The sequence below is a fragment of the Falco biarmicus genome, chromosome 6 (genome assembly GCF_023638135.1).
Source record: "Falco biarmicus isolate bFalBia1 chromosome 6, bFalBia1.pri, whole genome shotgun sequence".
Lineage (NCBI taxonomy): Eukaryota > Metazoa > Chordata > Aves > Falconiformes > Falconidae > Falco > Falco biarmicus.
This window is the reverse complement of record NC_079293.1, coordinates 72,660,297-72,679,184: the sequence shown is the minus strand read 5'-3', so window position 1 is coordinate 72,679,184 and position 18,888 is coordinate 72,660,297. Positions and strand designations below refer to the sequence as shown.

Genomic DNA, 18,888 nt, shown 5'->3' with positions numbered 1-18,888 from the left:
AGTCGAGCAAACGGGAAGCTCCCCTTCCCTGACCTCGCTTGAAGCAAACAAAATCGGGAGAACTCCGATCAAGTCAATACATTTAAAGAGGAGGCTACAGCACCAGGCTGACAGTTGTAGCCTGAAGAGATTCCAATCTAATTTTAGATTCGACACAAACCTTAATGTGGTTTTAATTAATTAATTTCAACCCCCCTTTTAATTAATGTAAACCCCTTAAAGCGGTTTTCATTTACTCCACTTCCAGGAGACATTTCCACTTGCGTTGCTCCTCAGATGCCATTCTGCTGCTTGCTTTTGTTCTTCAGTCAAACCTCAAATGTTAGCCCCAAACTTCTATGTATAATACGTGGCTGGCCTTGAAAGTTGGGACGCTTTAAGCTCAGGCTCACGCCTCCACTGGAATGATTTTTCAAGTACCGGGGTTTCCATCTCTTCTCTTGAGTACGCAAAAAGTCTACAACTTGTTCTTCCAGTGCATGAAAGTGTCCTCTTTTGGGTCCAGTGAAGGACCTCCATGCTGACTTGGTACACAGAAGCTACCAAAAGTTACACTTGAATTCTCTGAATTCAATGTAATAGTTTAATGAATAATAGTTTAAGTTTCTTTCATTAAGTTTACTTCAGTTTCTCTACGCAAGGCAGAAAGGCAGCAGTGACAGCCTGCTGTCACCCTGCCCTCCTGGCAGCAACACCCACCTTGGGCAGCTCTCCAGGCCACCAAGGAAGGAGCTCAGATGTGATGTGGGAATGCAGCAGAACATCCCCAGGGTCCATCGTCCCTGGCACCTCTCTCCCCCTTGGTTCTCCCGACGGTAACTTGCTAGTGGCCACTGGCTCCTGTCAACCTGCTCCATCTGCCTGGCCGGGCTGGGCACCACATCTAGGTGACCACCACATACTGCATCCAGTTTTGGGACTGTAGTGTAAGACAAACTGGAGTGAGTTCAGTAGAGGTCACCAAGATGGTCAGGGCTGGAGCACAGATTCTGAGACCAGAGGCCAAGGAAGGGGTTTGCTCAGCCTGGAGAAGAGATGGCTCCGGGGCACCTGACAGCAGCCTGCCCATGCCTACAAGAAGTTATGGAGGTGATGGAGCCAGGCTCTTCACAGCAATGCATGGTGAGAAGATGAGAAGCAATAGGTGCAAGAGAAGTTCAGGTGGGATAGGAGGAGGATCTTCACCGTGAGGCTAGCCAAGCATTGGAGCAGGCTGCCCAGAGCACTTGTGCTTCTCCATCCTTGGAAGCCCAATGGGGTAAAGCCCTCAGTAACCTGGGATGATCCCAGAGCTGACCCTGCTTCGAGCCCCTTTGTCAAACACCACCACTATCAGAAATAGAAATCAGCTTTATGGAAATCAGATGGTTCCAGCTGGACAGCGAGATTGCCAGTGCCCAGGAAAATTATGTTAGACTTTCTCCCAGAGGCTAATGGATTACAATATGGGGAGAGGGAAGAGCTGAAATGAAAGAGTATTCAAAAATATAAAATGCAAGCAATAATGCAAGCATAAACAATGTTATGCAGAAGGTACTCTCCCTTGGTGGCACGGAGGCAGCAGCTTCAAGGACCTGCGAAGTTTAATCAGCAACTGGAAATGCTGCCTGTGATTCAACGCATGTCAAGAAAGATGTGTTCAAATTGGAGTTGGCGAAAGAAGGATATGCAGACAATTTAGGAGGATCCAAAACAGAAAAAAAAAATGCCTAGACTTTAACTACATTATCCTGGTAAAACAAAGCCAAGTGAGGGAGGAGGTCCCAAAGGCTCCTTCTACTCCTGCACTGGAGATGTCAAGTTCCGTTGCAGACTCGGTAACGTGGACTTGGGCTAGGTATTTTCTCAAAGTTAACGGAAGTCCACGAAGAACTCTGTCCCCCGGGGCTGCGGACACAAACCCTGCGGACTGAGGGTGATGTGGGAGCCCGGACCAAGGCAGAAGAAACCAGCTGAGAGCCTCTAATTCCTCTGCGCCGGCTTCATCTGCTTCGGGGTAAAGCTCGCCAAGGGGCCTCGGCTCTGCGACTCGCTTCCACACATTGCACGCAATTACTCGCTTTGTGGTTTTATGGGAGTAATTTTATGATCTTTAATAATGTACCACATCACTCAGCTGCTGGGACAAGAAGGGGCTCTCAACTCAGCGCCTGAGGACAAGGTCTCCTCCTCTCCTCCTCCCAAACCCTCACGCTGCCGTCGCAGGCTGGGGGAGAAGTCTCTTCCCAGGCCATCACTTCACCATTTTCTGACGACCACTACATACAAAGCCAAAGTTGTTTTGTTCTCTTTTTAAAGCTCACCATGTGTTGGTATTTCCAACCCAAGAAGCAACTCAGCATTTGTTTTGAAGAGGCTTCCATACATCCCACCGAGGACCCAGGACCTCTCTGTGCTAGAAGCTGGACACGTATATCACAAAATCAATCCAGGGCCAAATGTAAGCATATGACAAGACAGCAGGGAAACTTAATTAAAGGAAAGCCACAGACAGCCCACTGGTTGTATGCAACAGAGCAGCCAAAATCAATAATTATTTCATATACTTCACTTAATTAACCTACTGCATTTACCCAAAATGAAAATTACTTCCCCAAGTAGGTTAACTTCTAAATGGGGGTGGTCTTAAATTAAGGGTCCTCTTCTTTTTGGGCTGATGTGTCCCAGCAACAAAAGAGCACAAACGTGCCTTAAGGAGGGCATCTTATTATGGCCACCCTTCAGGAAAAAAAAAAAAAAAAAAGATGTCAGGAGGACAAAACTGCTGCGTGGTTTTGCTGGACCCAAAAGAGGACACCTCCATGCAGTAGAAGAAAAGTTACGGATTTTTTGTGTAGTCCAAGAAGAGACAGAAATGCTCTTTATCCCTAAAACCCCTGAATATTATTAACATAAAGGCTCAAGAAATAGTATTCTCTCCCTCCTTGCACAAAGTAACTCAACGTAAAAACCTGAGGGTCATCTTTGCAGGTTAACCCAGTAACATTTGGGAAAGAAAGTTAGCTTTTTGCCTAGTGCCCTTTTGAAACATCCTGAAATCAGGTCACCATTCTGTAGCATTATTACAGAATAAACCTGCATTAATAAAGACTGGATTTCTTTTTTTCCCTATACATCTATAAGAATAAATTCAGACGCTCCACCACCAAAAAGCCAGGCTTCACTGGGGCTGAAGGTGTCATACATGAGGTCAAACAACTCTCCATCACCACAAGAAGCCTGGCACCGCAAAGGCAAGCGGCAACTCGGGGTCCTTCACGAGGCAAGCGAAGTTGTACGAATCCAGGCAAACACAGAAATAAATCCTTTATTTTGGTAACTACAGGGTAAATCTGCCGGGGCTTTTGGACCTCGCAGGACCAGAAACTCACGAGCATCACCCCATGTGTCCGGGAGCTGTGCCACGGCTGCTCCTGGACCAGGTAGCTGCCAGCTCTGCGCACCAATTCCCGCAGAAGCCGAACATACGGCAGCACAGCGGGAGCGACCGCCGGTGAGCGGCGATGAGCAAATGCAGGAAGGACGGGGGGAAGGAGGTCCCTTGGACACCGGCAGTGGTGGAGTCACTTGTGATGCCTTAGGAGGTGTTTCAAGGGCAACTCTCTGCAGCTGTTTGAGTTTGTAGGTTGCATAATGAAAAGCTCAATACTCTTTGATTTATTCTATTAAGGTGCTGCATTTATACTCCTGCTCTGGAAGGAAATGAAGCAGTGTATCAATGGGGAGGGCTTTTGGGAAAAGACTTGGTGGCTTCATCTTAAAAAGGACGCTGCCAAGGTTGGGAGCACTACAAAGGAGATGAGAAGACCCCCAGAGCAGCTCCCATCTCTGTCAGATCTCTGCACACAGCTCGTCACCCCTTCCATAAACCAAAGGCTATCACCCTCCCAAAACTCAGGTGTTGAATTAAAAAATTCATCCAGGGGAAAAAAAGAAACCACAGAGCCTGGTGTCGCAGGGGCGTTGGATGCTGAGGATCTGCCTCTCCTCGGGGCTGGGCTGACCCCAACCTCCACAGCACTTGCAGGGCAGGCATCAAGTATTACACCGTTTTACAGAAAATGAACAAAACAAGCGGTGGTCTGTGCACCAGCGCAGCTTTTCCGATATCTCTGCTCATTTTTCTACCCTCCTGTATGACTGAGATGTTTCATTTTTATGTTTGCAACCACGTGCCAGCCGCTTTCCCAGGGCAACTGAGCCTCCTCCCTGTCCTGCATCCTCTTGACTCCGTCACAGCTCCACCGTGCTGCCCTGCTGGCTTCTTTATACCACCTCTGCTCACCCTACAAGCCAAAGAGCAACGAATGTTCAGCAGCAAAGCTATCCAGCTTGCCTACATCTGTCAGGTTTTGATCACAGGCAGCACTACTCTGAATTACAACCTTGGGCAAGTTCACCTCTGCCTGTGGGACGGACATCAGCTCCGTCTCACAGCATGGCTCTGCAACAGAGGAGCCACCCCAGGAGAGGACCTCTGGCATCCATGTGCTGGGCATGACACTAACCTGAAGGCAAAGGGGAGGGAGGTCCATACAGATGGACCACTGCCCCATGGAACCCAGGCAGGATGCTCAGGGAGATCTTCTTGCTGACCTCTACACCGCCCCTGAGATGCTGGCGGCCTCTTCTCCTTCCCCAGTGAGCACCCGTGCACAGGCACAGCCAAGGGCTCCAACGCTAAAAGCACCCGACTCAAAAAAATCCCAAAAAAACTTTTGTGGGACGGACAAAGGCTGAAAAATTAACTGTCTGGCCTCTTCCTCTGCTGCATTTATTGCTGCCTTGGCAGATGAATTTCAGGTTGCTGCCACAGCCGCAAACCGCTTGTTCTGCCAACTGTACATCGCTAACATTGGAAGGTGTTCAGCCCTAGGAATCTTTTCTAAAAGCATTTGCTTCATACTTTAAATAGCAGCCCAGCAGGCAGGAGGCTGGGAGGGAGGGCTCAGCCCCTATGCGCGATCCATCTGCAAGCTTCTGCCGGCTCCAACGCCCCTTTGTGGGTTAAAACCCAGGACAACCCGTGGCAGAGCTGCAGGGAGGGGACAGAGCTGGCAGGATATGACCTCCAAACCCGACAGGGTTGGCAGCAGGGAGGATGCTCCTGGGATGCCCCTGCTCCCCCAGTACTGCCACCTGCCCCTTCCCAAGCTCCCTGGCTCTGCGCCTGGCACGTTATTAATTAAATTAATAACAGGACGTTGGCTTTTTTTTTTTTTCATTGAAATCTGCTCCACTATGAGGTTTAGCATCATTTTCTCCTGCACTTATGGGCTTTGCTTATTATTGGGCTGAACAGCATCATTTGCTGGGATCTCTATAATTCTGTGATTTGTTGGGATGTCCTGAGCCTGCTGTAACACCTCACTGCAAAGCCCCAACTCCTTGGCTCCCCTCTGTTCCACGAAATCATGTCTCCAGGTGTGTTTCCTAATGGAGCATTAGAAGGAGCACAGCCATGCACTGCAGGGCATGTTGCCGTTCACAATACTTCAGCAACAAAACCACATCCTCAGCATTTAGCAAATATTAATCAGCTTTATGGCTGAATAACAGAGAGGAGGAAGGACACGGGCAGGAAACACAACATCTAACACTTCACGTAACTACAAGGACAGAAAATTGTCTGTGGCCACAAACATTATGACTTTTTGCTGTATTTGTCCTCCCTCCTCACGTGAAATGCTCTCACAGTAAACTGCTAAGAACAAATACAGGTGAAGTTTCTTTTATTTAGTAATTTGGCGCTGCACTAGATAAGGCAGCAACACAGAGCAAAGCTCAAGGCGTAATATTTTTAAGTAGTGCTTGTCCTAGTTAATGTTCAGCCCTGCTGTGCAATGTCAAGAAAACTAATGAACAGTGAAGTGGCAGCAAGCAGCAACCTGGGCGTACTCACCCGCTACCAAACTCCTTCCAGAACCCGGGCACAACGTGAATGAAATTTAAAAGTAGTCGTCCTGGTTCATCAGAAAGCCCAGGCAGCCTGGGCAACGTGAGCCGAATGCTTTGCCACCATGCTTGCCCCAAAATTCAGTCCTTAAAGTAATAGCAAGTTGGAAGGACATACTGCAGTGCCTGGCTTGTGACAGGACAAAGGGAATGGCTTTAAATTGAAAGAGGGGAGATTCAGACTAGATGTAAGGAAGAAATTGCTTATGCTAAGGGCGGCGAGGCGCTGGCCCAGGCTGCCCAGAGCAGCTGTGGGTGCCCCATCCCTGGCAGTGCTCAAGGCCAGGCTGGACGGGGCTGGGGGCAGCCTGGGCTGGGGGCAGGGGTCCCTGCCTGTGGTGGGGGGGTGGGAACTGGATGGTCTTTAAGGTGCCTTCCCACCCAACCCATTCCATAATTCTGTGGAGTGCCTGTACTTGTGTACCCAAATCCCAGCCACAGGCTTGGGGAAAAAAAAAATCACATTTGTTATCAGGAACAGCGCTCCACTCGGAGCATGTGGCAAGAGCTTTGGCAAAGGCGACACTTGACGGATGACATGTCTCAGCTTTAATACTGAGTGGGATTCACCTTATGCACAAAGGACAAAGTGTTTGCACAAAAAACGAAAGTATTTTGAGTGCACAAGATGAGCATACCTTGGCAGGCACGACGCAGAGCAAGCTGAAGCCCACCTGCAGCAGCTCCAGGAGGGGATGCTGGGGTTGCAAGGACCTGAACAAGTCCTACGCCCTCCTTAATATACCTCATTCCTTCTCCCGTGTATCGCTTGAGCCCTTTGAACTTCCTCATTTCAGTCTCCATGAGCTGACACTCAGGGTGAATTTTAACTTTTATACGGCTTCTCAAGCATCTCTCCTCTGTTCACCGGTTACAGCGCCATATTCACCAGCGGGAGGCAGATTAATGCCCCTTCTGCTCTGTTTGGTTGGCATGATCTCACAAGTGTACATGGTTATTCACCAAGTCTTGCACAGCATGTGGCAGCGCTATCAGTCCTTCACCTTACTCAGCCATAAAACGGGCTTTCTGCACATAGCTAAGACCAGTATCACTGATAAGCTCTCAACGGGCCTTACCCTGAAAGCTTAACAAGTACTTCCCATTATTTTAATGTAAGGAATAATTTCAGGATGAATCATAAACACAAAGTGCCACCTTGCACCAGAAACAAAGGTGGCATCTCAAACAAGCCAAGTGATGGAGGTGAAGCATACCCTTCCATACGAATGTTTCCTTAAAAGCGGGAGAAGGAAAACTGTTGCAAATGGAAAGATTATGTCATGACTTTTTGTAAGTTTAGTCATGATTATTTGCTATGAAGGGTACCAGGAGAACATTCTTACGCTGAAGGTTTCCGACAAGCCAAGGAAGAAGGCTTACCTTGCTCCAACCTCTTCATCTGCTGGATCTGATCAACCGTCTTTTTTAGGATCTTGCATTTGTCGGGTTTGACACTCAGGGTGTCGATGTCCCCGATGTTTGCAGATAACAGCTCCGCCAGCTCCTCTAAGTATTTGTTCTCCTGTTCCCGTCGTCGCTTTTCATTGCTGTTAGAGAAGGGGAAAAAATTAAGTCACATTCATGACTTTTTCCCACTGCTCAGTCTAATCAGACCTGGGCATTGAACAAGAACCCAAAAACCCAAACACTGTCTGGAGCGATGACCATGCTATAATCCAAATATCTTCTAAACACTGGGGAGTTCATTCAGGTCTTTGTATTTTTTTATGCATATATAATCAAAATTAATGCCAAGGAAGATACACAGGGCTAGCCAGACACCCCCAGCAAAAACAGACCTCTAATATTCTGTCTTCCTCTCAAAAATATTTGTAACTGAGTTGTATCAAAAATAATAAAAAATAGTTGTATACACCCTCACGTTTTTCTACAGCCACTATTCCAGCTGTCACCAAGTTTAATCCTATATTCATATATAAAAGCTAACAAAATCCACCCGAGCTCACCAAAGTGAAAATCGGAATCAACAGCGAAAAGAGCAAAATAAGAAATATTCATGACACCAACCTTTCTGTCCCAGCAAGATCAGCTTTTCTTTTAGCTCATGGCCGCTGCAGAAGCCCAACGCTCTCCCATCAACTATTTGTAAATTCTGGGAGTTGAGAATATAACATTTACGTGCTATGACATGGCCATCATTGAAGCCACGCTGTAACAGTCCTTTACCAAAGATGTAACAAGCATCAAAACCACCAAAATGAACCATGCACACAAGAGAGACCCATGGAGACACACCTTCCCTAAATATCTTCCTCGATATCAACCACAGGATGAAATGAGGACACCTCAAAAAGCCCAGCACGTGTCTACACCACTTGTGATGCCTTTTATCAGGCTGGGTTTCAATAAGCCACCTAATTTTTTTGTTGCAAACTCCACAGGACACCCAGCACTCTAGTTTAGAAGCACTGCCTGAAAATCCCTAGCATTTACTAGACACCAAGAAGCTGGTGAGATGCCTGCAGGCATGGTGAGATGTTCCTGGCCTCCAAGAGGCCCCACTGCTCATGGAGGGGCTGAGAAAACACCAGTTACAAAAGCTGAATCCCAAAGTCTGGCTTGGCCAGAGATTCATGTCCCACCGCAGATGCTGATGTGTTGTGCTACGTGGTGAAACAAGCTCTACTAACAGCTGAAGGCCTCAAGAAGAGGTTTATTTTATCTGCTGAGAGTGCAAGCCAACCAGAGCATGAATATACCTTGGTAACTCGGCAGAGACCCTTTAGAAACCCTGTCTGTTCAAAAGGGGATGTGACACCCCCAGCCCTCCCCTCTCAGGAACTCCTCAGGTAGGCTGCACAGATGTTTCTGTATTTTTTCCTAATTCCACTTTATTACCTCAATATCCAGGTCTGACAGGTTGGCATGGTCCCTTGAGCATTTTTCTGCTGCTTAAACTTGCTCTCAGATGAAAAGACCTGACGCCTGCAGGGACGAGACTCCGTGATGAACCTCCCAAGTGCACCCTCTATCACCTTGCTTCTCCTCCCACCCGCATCTCTCCAGGAGTCGTGACTGCCCAGAGGATCGACAGGCAGGACTTGCCCTCCTTTAGCTCAGCAGAGCAGCAGAATCCCAAAAGAAAGGAAAAAATGAAGGCAAGGCTAGCTGCGGGCATGGAGGACACACCAGTCCCATGAAGTCCATCAGAACCTGCCATGGGACACACACGGTGTGATCTGGAAACTGTCCTGCAATGGCTTCGGGTGGGCCCAGGAGTCCCCACTTCCCCGGCAGGCAGCTGCCAACAGGTGCTGAGGGGTCTCAGGCAGCAAAACCAGCTTCCCAGAGGTCGGTTGGATGTCTGTCTGCTCCAGAAGTGCTGGGTCCAGCCATGGAGCTCAGCCTCTTCTTGCACAGGTGCCTGTGACGCCAGCGCTGGCACGCTCCCCAGCCATGGGCAGGCACATACTTCTCAAAGGAGCTGAGCAAGTATTTCAGTTAAGGTCAAATTAATTCCTAGCTCTCCCTGCAACCCAAAAAGCAATAGCAGAGGTGAGAGAGAAAAAAAAAAAATCCCTCTGTTGTGGGTGAGCTCATTTCATGAGAACCTTTAATGTCGCTGTTGCTGTGGCAACTTTCAAATTGTAGGAGGGAGAATTGGCCAATTTTCCTTACATAAAAGCATCATGAGAATATTACAGCAGTGGGCTGTTCTTTATGACTCCCAAGTATCATCAAAAATAATAGTTCAACCTTCCAGGTTTTAACAAAGGAGTTTTGAAGTTCACTTTGCTCTGGAGTACATTACGGAGGACTCTGGCCAGCCCAGGCTGGAGGACGAGGTCCCTCCCGGCCACGGCTGGGAGCTGGGAGCTGGTCTGAAAGAAGGAAGATGCAGCGCTGGTGAGGACTTCTTTGGATTTTGGTAATGTGCTTCAGCTCCAGGTTTGGGGTTGGATGGCCAACCCAACCAAGTATTTCAGTCAACCCTTCTAAAAACATTTGTAGGTGCTTTGTGGATGAAAAAACTCATTGTGCTTGGAGAATGCAGGAGAATCCTTCATCCAGAAGTTTCTGCTGCTCTACAATCAGTTTGTTCCTCGTCCTACATATTTTGAAAGACCCTTGGTGTTGGCAGCAGAAGGCTTTCTTGGGGGGCTATAGGGTTAGGGAACAAACCACAAGAGCTCTGCTTTCCAAAAGCAGACCAGATGAAGCAAAGCCAGGTGTGTGTGCTCATCCACCTGGAGAGCAGCTCCTTCAAGAAGAGGTGTCCAAGCCTACCTTGCTACCCATGGCTCTGCAATGGGGACTCAAAGACCAACGGCTTCATCCCACACTTGCATCAGGGGTGAGGACTGGCTCCAAGACCAGCCTGGGGACAGCAGCCAGGGCTGCAGAGTTCTGACTCAAATGACTCAGTCAGAAAGTGGAAATATTTCACATGATCACAGAAGTATTTGGTAGGAATAAGACAGCTAGAAGTGCCATCAAAATGTCTTCTGCAACTTAAAGGCGCAGCCAAGCCGTGACCCACAGAGCCTTTGTAAGGTGTGTGTGAACTCTACAGAAGGGAGATGTTGCAACCAAAACCTGCAATAAACAGAAATCCTCAACCAACCACTTAATGTCTTTCTACCGGAACGCCGCAGCCTTTACATTTATTGTCTAGAATATCCTGTATCAGCTGCAAGGGATAAAAAAATCCACCTGGGCTTTGCTCAGCACGTCACTATTCTGCGATGACAACCAAAACAGCATCCCAGGCAGCAGAGACACGGAGTCAGCCTCAGCTCTGTACATTCACCCTTACCAACAGACTACACCACGACGGAAAAAAACATGCACAGGATTCACAGGGAACCTGGAAAAGCCTGTGAAAGATCACAACTGCCTCTTATCCAGGACTTTCCAGCCTCCATCGGGCAGCATGGTAGCTGGGATGGGAAGCCTCCGTCATCCGCTAAAGGTGCTTTCTGCAGTGAGCTGAGCTTTGAAGCAGCCTGCATCAGTACACAGAAATGAAGGTAGTTCAGACAGAAATATTTTCTGTTTTGTAATTGTATTGTGGAGTAAGAGGGTCTCCGCTGGAGTTCCCAAATATTACAAACCCACGGATTTCTTGGGAATATGCTGTGAAGAGGCAGAAGGCTTGAGATGTAGACCTCGCAGAAGTATCTGCCCCAAATTTACCCCGAGAAAGCATTCCTGATGCTCTGAGTGCTCTCAGTTCATAAAATCAATACATTAACTTTGATAACGAGCCTCTAATCATCATTTGCCACCTAACAACAAGCAGAGCAGATGGGGAGCCGCATTTCCATCATGCTCCATCTTCCACCGCAGCCACCGCTAAAAGCAAAGCGAAGTTCTGGTGGGAAGTGTGAACGTTTCCGAGTGGCTGAAACCCGGCTCCATCTGCTCGAGCAGACGGGACGGAGCGACGCAGTGGGAATGGCAAAGTAGCCGTGGCAGGGGACGGATTGGGAGCGGCGCACATACCTCTGGGCTGTATCGCAGGGCGAGCCTTTCCTCTTCCGAGAGTCGGGGTTGGCAGGGTCCGTTGAGCTGTCCCCAAGGCCACTCATGTTGGTTGACCTACTTTGCACCTGGAACCAAAGACAGACAGGGTAAGGACAAGGTTTTCGCAGCAGCAGGAGGAGCGGCTCCTCCACGGCAGAGGCAGAAAACATCGGCCAAGTGACCTCTGAAGGGGTAACTAACCCAGCGCAAGTCTTCCTCACTGAATTGATGCCTCGTTTGGGAAGGAAACGGTGTGAATGGAAGACAACAGGTGATCACGTTACCCTCCTTTTGGTGTCCCCCGGTCACCATTTGGCCAGGCGAGCCCTCACCACCAGCACCACCACCCTCCACATCACAGATGAGCTCTTCCCTGTACCCCCACAGATTTTTGCTTCCTGGCCATTACAGCGTTTTAACAACTGTCTAAACACAGCCTGTTTCAATGCTTTGTTTATGTGTGTTTGATGGCTTTTGTTTTGTTTCCTTCTCCTGCAAGCCTTCTCCTTCAGCCCATCTCCTCTGCCATCTCCCCCCAGTTCCTCTGACTCATGGCTGGCAAAGGACACTCCACCCCTCGCATTGTGTCTGCGCTCTTGCACCCCCACCACCTCCTTTCCCCTCAGCACATGGCCTGGGCTTTAATTAGAGCTGCAAACTGACTCATCTCTTAACGGGATGTGACACCCTCCCACGAACCCCTTCCCCATTTCCCACTGAGGCTGCCTCCCATGCATGGTCCTCCCAGCCCCAACCTTCTCCTGGCAAAGAGCCTCCCACCACGGTCAGTCCCTGGCCAGTCCCAACACTGGGCTCCTCCAGGGTTCCAGCTCTCTCCAACACACAGACAGTTCACCATTATTTTAAGGGTGTAATTTCAACAGCTGTTGGGTAAACTCGGCCATGCCATGCCAAACAAGAGGTCTAAGCAACAAAAGAAGGTCCAGAAGTCACATTGCTTTCCTTGCTTTGCTAGAGTCATTCAGTGATTTTTCCAGTAACCACAATAATTCAACATTGAATAATGCCACCTTCCAAATTCTTAATTTAATTTTTAGAAGTGTTAATGATGATGAGAAGATACAACCCCTGAGAAATAAAGTCACGGGACCCTGGACAAAATGTTTATAGCTTAGAGGATAGAAGGACTAAGTCCTTAAACTTAATTCCCATCATTTCTTCCATAACTTTCTAAAAGCTGGAATTTTAACAAGCATTAAATTGCTGACAGAATGTGATAAAACAAACCCTAAAAGACATGTCCATAGTTCCCACAGCCCAGATTCCCCCCATGTTCTGCTCAGCTTGTACAAAAGCATGGTGGGATGCCTTCAGTGGTCTAGCATCTCCCACTTGCTACCCAGCCCGGTACAAGACTGCCACTCATCAGAAATGATCGGCGCTGGCTGATTCCATGCTCAGACAGGTGATGATTAAAGTCCCACCAGCTTTTGAATGTCCTCCTGAGTCCCACACCACATCCGCAGACAGGCCCCTGCTGACCCCAGAGCTGTGCAGAGGAATGGACACAGCTGTGACCATCTCCTCCACTGTCTGGCTGCTTGAAGACCCCAATGTTCACGTTAGAACCCAGCCAGGCAGCCGTTCCTTGGGCTGCAGCCAGAGCAGCGCAGCCAGCAGGTCAGTGAGGGGGCTCTGCCCCTCTGCTCCGCTCTGGTGAGACCCCCCTGCAGCGCTGCGTCCGGCTCTGGGGTCCCCAGCACAGGAGAGACACGGAGCTGCTGGAGCGGGGCCAGAGGAGGCCAGGGAGATGCTCAGGGGCTGGAGCAGCTCTGCTGTGGGGACAGGCTGGGAGAGCTGGGGTGGCTCAGCCTGGGGAGGAGAAGGCTGCGGGGAGACCTTAGAGCACCTGCCAGTGCCTAAAGGGGCCGGCAAGAAAGCTGGGGAGGGGCTTTGGGCAAGGGCAGGTGGCGATGGCACACGGGGGAATGGCTTTACATGAGAGAGGGGAGATGGAGATGAGAGATGAGGCAGAAATTCTTCCCTGTGAGGGCGGCGAGGCGCTGGCCCAGGCTGCCCAGAGCAGTTGTGGGTGCCCCATCCCTGGCAGGGCTCAAGGCCAGGCTGGACAGGGCTGGGGGCAGCCTGGGCTGGGGGGAGGGGTCCCTGCCTGTGGCGGGGGGTGGGACTGGATGGTCTTTAAGGTCCCTTCCCACCTAAACCATTCTGTGGTTCTATGAAAACCACCATTAGCAGCTTCATTATCTCCTATGACTGAGTGTCCAGGAGCTGTTACACATTTTGTCTCACCACCCCGTCAGTGACCCACCTCTACGCTCAGCATTGAAAACCTCTACTCCAAGACAGATGAAATATCTGCACTTCACACGGTGCTGCGGGGAAAGAACCTGTCTTTCGGCAGCACACGGGCATTTCTGCTAACACTTGCGTCACCGGTGCTAAGTCAAGTGCATTTCCTGAAATCATTTTAGCAATATTAGCACAGGTGATCAATGCCGCAGGCACGAGAGCTTGTCCACTGAAATAAGAAACCCTGAAGAGATGCCAGCAAGCTAGCCATGACCAGGGATCTGAGTTCATCCCCCGTGTTTTTGGCACGTTTGCAAGAAGGAACGATGCCAAAGCAAATACAAGGAAGAGGGAAAAAAAGCAAACGTTTGAAAAATTTAGAGATTGGAAGACTAAAAGTGCTGCATCATCTGCTCTGGGTGAGAAGGGCTTGCTGAGATTTCAGACAAGCTTCCTGGGGTTTAAACCTTGTTCTTGAAGGTTTAACTTGCTCTCACCAAAACACTGAGTCTCTGGAAGTGGCATCGCTTATAGGTCCTGATCTTTCCTATCAGCAGCTGAATTAAAAGAAAAAAACTGAGTGGGGATAAGGCAGGTACTCAGCCATCCCACCGGGATGCTCCACTGCAGGACCGCAGCTTGGCAGGAGTGACCATATGCCCTAGAGAGGTGAATTAAGGACAACATCACAGCCTCAGCTGAAATCCCAGCCTTGAGTTAAGCCCTTCATGTAACACACTCAATGCTCCTTTTTGTTGTACAAGTAGTTTACTTGATGGCAAAACGTGCCACAGCTGACAAGCCAAAAAATGTCATTTGGTCTAAAAATAACGGGGGTGAGTCAGTTTGAAAGCCCTGTTGGGTCAGCGCGGGAGCAGGGGTTGCTATCCCCTCGGAGGGCAAGGCCATGGCCATCAGTGGAAGGCAGCCCTGGCCACCGCTGCCTGCGCTGTGGCTCTTTCACGGGAAACCTGATTTCTAAACACGGGCTTCTTGTAAAAACGTTAATATTCTGCTGGCTTAGGAAAACAGAGGCAGATGAAGGACAGCAGGATGGCAATCATGGAATCATAGAATGGTTTAGGTTGGAAAGACCATTAAGTTTATCAAGCCCAACCATTAACTCAGCACTGCCAAGCCCACCACTAACCATGGCCCTGAGCACCATGTCTATAACTCCTTTAACTCCCTCCAGGGACGGTGCCTCCCCCCCTCCCTGGGCAGCCTGTCCCAGTGCTGGACACCCTTTCGGTGAAGAAATGTTTCCCAGTCTCCAACCTAAACCTGCCCTGGTGCAGCCTGAGGCCGTTCCCCCTTGTCCTGTCGCTTGTGACCTGGGAGCAGAGACCGACCCCCCTGGCTGCAGCCCCCTCCCAGGCAGCTGTAGGGAGCGATCGGGTCCCCCCGAGCCCCCTCCTCTCCAGGCTGACCCCCCAGCCCCCCCATCAGACTGGTGCCCCAGCCCCTGCCCCAGCCCCCTGCCCGGCTCTGGACACGCTCCGGCCCCCCAAGCTCTGTCTGGGAGTGAGGGGCCAGAACGGACCCCAGGGCTCGAGGGGCGGCCGCACCGGTGCCCAGCGCAGGGGGACGGTCCCTGCCCCGGCCCTGCTGGCCACGCCATCGCTGACACCAGCCAGGGTGCCGCTGGCCTCGGCCACCTGGGCTCGCTGCCGGCTCATGCCCAGCCGCTGCCGCCCAGCCCCCCCGGCCCTTTCCCGCCGGGCAGTTCCCAGCCCCCGGCCCCGGCCCGCAGCTGCCTGGGGCTGGTGTGACCCCAGCGCGGGGCCGGCACCGCCCGGGGTGACCCTCGCGCAATTGGCCTCGGCTCATCGATCCAGCCTGCCCAGACCCCCCCGCTGACCCTCCAGCAGAGCGACGCTCCCCCCAGCCTGGCATCACCCACAGGCTGCGCTCGATCCCCTTGTCTAGATCACTGATGTTAAAGAGCACCGGCCCCAGCACGGATCCCTGGGGAGCACCCCGTGTGACCGGCCACCAGCGGGAGGTGACTCCATTCCCCACCACTCGTTGGGCCTGGCCATCCAGCCAGGTTTTTTTAATGAAAACAAGCTAATTATTTCAGCTGGGGCTCGGGGTGGGGTGGGGGGAAAGCAGTTTCCAGGCTTAATACAGGGGTTCTCTGATGCAGACCTCTGCTAAACCAAATACGCCTCTGCTGTCACAAGTCACCAAAAATCTTGGTTAAAGTCCAGTAGAAATTGCTCCTGGTGTCCCCACTGGTGCTACTTGCTCACCAGGGCTCCTTGGGAGCCCTTCGGCCATGACAGGAGCAAGACCTAAGTGCTGCATCAACACAAAGAGCGTTGGCCTCTTGCCCTCCTCCCGATGCATGTGGATGAAATCTCACCCCAAAGATGCCCTGAACCTCCTGCTCTGAAGAAACTCTGTGTCACGGTGCAAACCCCAAACGTAGAGCGGTATTTTTTTCCACAATGATGGATAATTGCAACCAGCAGTTTCATGCCTGGTCTTGCACACACCTGGTGAACAAGTCCCTGGTCCTGCAGCAGTGGCATCAATGAGCAAAGCTGTGATGTGCACCGTGTTTAGCAGCAAAGCAAGCACCCGTAACACCGACTGCAGCTTCCCAGCTCCAACTAAACCAAGGCTGAACACAAGCCACTGGCCAGGCCAAAGGTTTGGAGCTTCGCAGAGGTGATTCTTCATATCCACATTGTTGTTGCTCCCCCAATCCACAGATCTGGATACAGCACCAATCCCTGACTCGTCCTGTTACCAGCACTCTGGTGCACCACTGCATCTGCTCACCAGAGATGAATTAGTCTCAAAGAGACTAATTACAAGACCAAGAAAAAAAGGAGAGGGGAAATGTGTACAAAGTACAGGAGCTGAAGTGCCCTATCCATGGCCAGGCAGATGAAACTACTTCTGATATCCAACTCCACACTCTCTCCTTTTCCATCGGTCCCACAACGTGCCATACTGGAGTGTCCACCTGGAGAATGAAGACGACGCTGCTTTTTGGGATGCTTACAAATATCCTAGCAGAGACCAGAGCCCTGACGTGGAGGATGAAGCACCAGCCAACATACATATTCCACCGCAACCTTGGGGATCATGACACAAATACCACTTCCACATCAACAAAAACAACAAAAAAGAAAAAGGATGTGAATTATTGTGGCTTAATGCTTCTGTTCTCCTAATAATGCCAACGATTTCCAAAAGCTTCCCAGAGACAGCCATCACTACCTCTAGCAGACACAAATAGCCCGAGTGATTTGAACTGACAGCGTGGAAGACAGAGCTGGCCACCCAATACTCAATTCTAACAAACTGCCTATTTCCAAAATGTATTTCCCACGTTTTGGATGAATTTGACCCCAAAAAACACTTACAAAATAACACTAACATCTATCGGAGGGAAACACAATTAGTCGGCTGTTTTTAAGAAAACAACAATGTTGGAAAAGTCCCTTATATTACAGCTATTTATCATCAAAATATAACCCATCTGTGCGTAAGCAGTCTCAATTAGAGGTAATTAAGAGCATACTTGGAGTGTCGCAAGGACACGTCTATATTGTTCCCCTCTCAAGTTCATCATCAGCTGCTCCTTTCATCGCTGGCGTCACAATAAACCTTGATTTTTAAATTTTTTTAAAAACTTCTGCAGATTACAGAAGACACGCTGAAGCCATAATGTGGATAGAGAAGAGGCAATGAGTGAGAGAGCGAGTCACTCGCTAACCTACCGCGTGTGGTAGCTTCGGGGTGGGTTTTTTTCAAAAGAACTTCTTCTGACCTCATCCCCAACAACAAAAAAAAGGAGAGAGATGCAAAGTCCTGATTAAATGTTGGGTTTTTGGCTGCTGAAGTTGTCAAAAACAAATGTTACATCTGTTTTGTGAAACACTCCTTGGGGGAGGGGGAAGGGCGGGGGCAGAAATCCATGTATCCATATGCCATCGCTCCAGCCTGCAGACGCGACTGCCTTCCAACTAAATCCTCTTTTCTTGGTACCTTACCCCAGTTTCCCTGCTTTGTTTCCTCCTGCCTCTCACCCAGCCTGCGAGCCCTTCATCTTCTTCTGCCTGCCCCTCGGGGAGATGCTGCCAGATGGACCCTCTGGCTCTGGGACATCCTATCCGACACACATTGCAAGTCTGGGAAGCGTGGACAACCGGGCTTCTCTTGGTTCCCACCACTCGTCCTGGCCTGAACATCTCCTCTCAACATCAAGCGACGCTTCCATCATTACGGCAACAACGATGCTCAAGTCAAGGTTGGATGGGACAAGCTCAAGGTCCCCAGGAGGGCTTGCAGCAACCCTACCTTGAGCCCGCATCTCCTCAGTCGTTTGGGCTGTAAGAGGAGGGAGCTGATGAATAAAGATTTACTTTCACTGGCCTTGGGGGAAAACTCGAGGTGAAGGCAGCGGGGAGATCCACCCTGCCTGATCTTGCATCCCCTCTTTAAGCAGAGCCCGTGCTGTTGGAAGGAGGGTGAATTCAGGGAGAGGGCAGCACGCTCTGATGCCCCTGTGTCCATCCAGCCCGGAGGGCCAACGTTTGCTTTCCTTCCTAGGAGATAAGCGGGATGTGCAGAAATCTTAATTATCACCGGCTCTGCAGAGGCAGCAGGCTAATAAAAGCTGTCAGCTTGGGGATGCGGTCAAGCGAAAGCCTGCCATCTCAATTCCCCGCATCTGCACCCACCTGCCAGTCCTGCGGGGCAGGGGACGGGAAGGACGTGTGAGATGCCTACACCCTGCCGGAGAGGCTTTCCACTGCCACTGGCACCGAGGAGAAAGGACCATGGCAGGTCAGGTGGCCTTGGGCAGGTGACCCCCATTCCATACCCTACTCCTGCTACGCCACGAGGGAAATAAGTTTAAACGTCGCTGATGCAATGCAGGTTAAAAGCCACTGATCAAAAACTCGACTGACCCACAAGAGATTAATGTTACGAAAGATTTAACATTTTAACAGCTAAGAATGTTTCTGAAGATGAATTTCACTTCTCTGCCTCACGATTCCCATCCCCCTGGGGGCTGTGGCAGGGGGCCGGGGGACTCGTCACAGGTCGCAGAGGGAAGAAGAGGCACAAACCAACATCTTGAGGGTCCAGCCGCTCCCATGGCAGGGATGGTGGCTGCAGCCCAGTGAGCATAGCACCGGCGCCCCCGGC

General features: G+C 50.3%; 1 protein-coding gene across 9 annotated transcripts in view; it reads right to left on the bottom strand.

The window, feature by feature from the left end:
- The window catches only part of NCOA1 (nuclear receptor coactivator 1), a 179,446-nt gene that overhangs the window by 49,857 nt on the left and 110,701 nt on the right, over window positions 1-18,888 (bottom strand). For all 9 annotated transcript variants that reach the window (XM_056342272.1, XM_056342277.1, XM_056342278.1 and 6 more), the window contains 2 exons: window positions 11,425-11,531; window positions 7,339-7,505 (listed from right to left, as the gene is read on the bottom strand). In XM_056342272.1, the coding sequence (XP_056198247.1) occupies window positions 7,339-7,505; window positions 11,425-11,510 (253 nt within the window). In that variant the 5' untranslated portion in view covers window positions 11,511-11,531. The remainder of the gene's footprint in view (window positions 1-7,338; window positions 7,506-11,424; window positions 11,532-18,888) is intronic.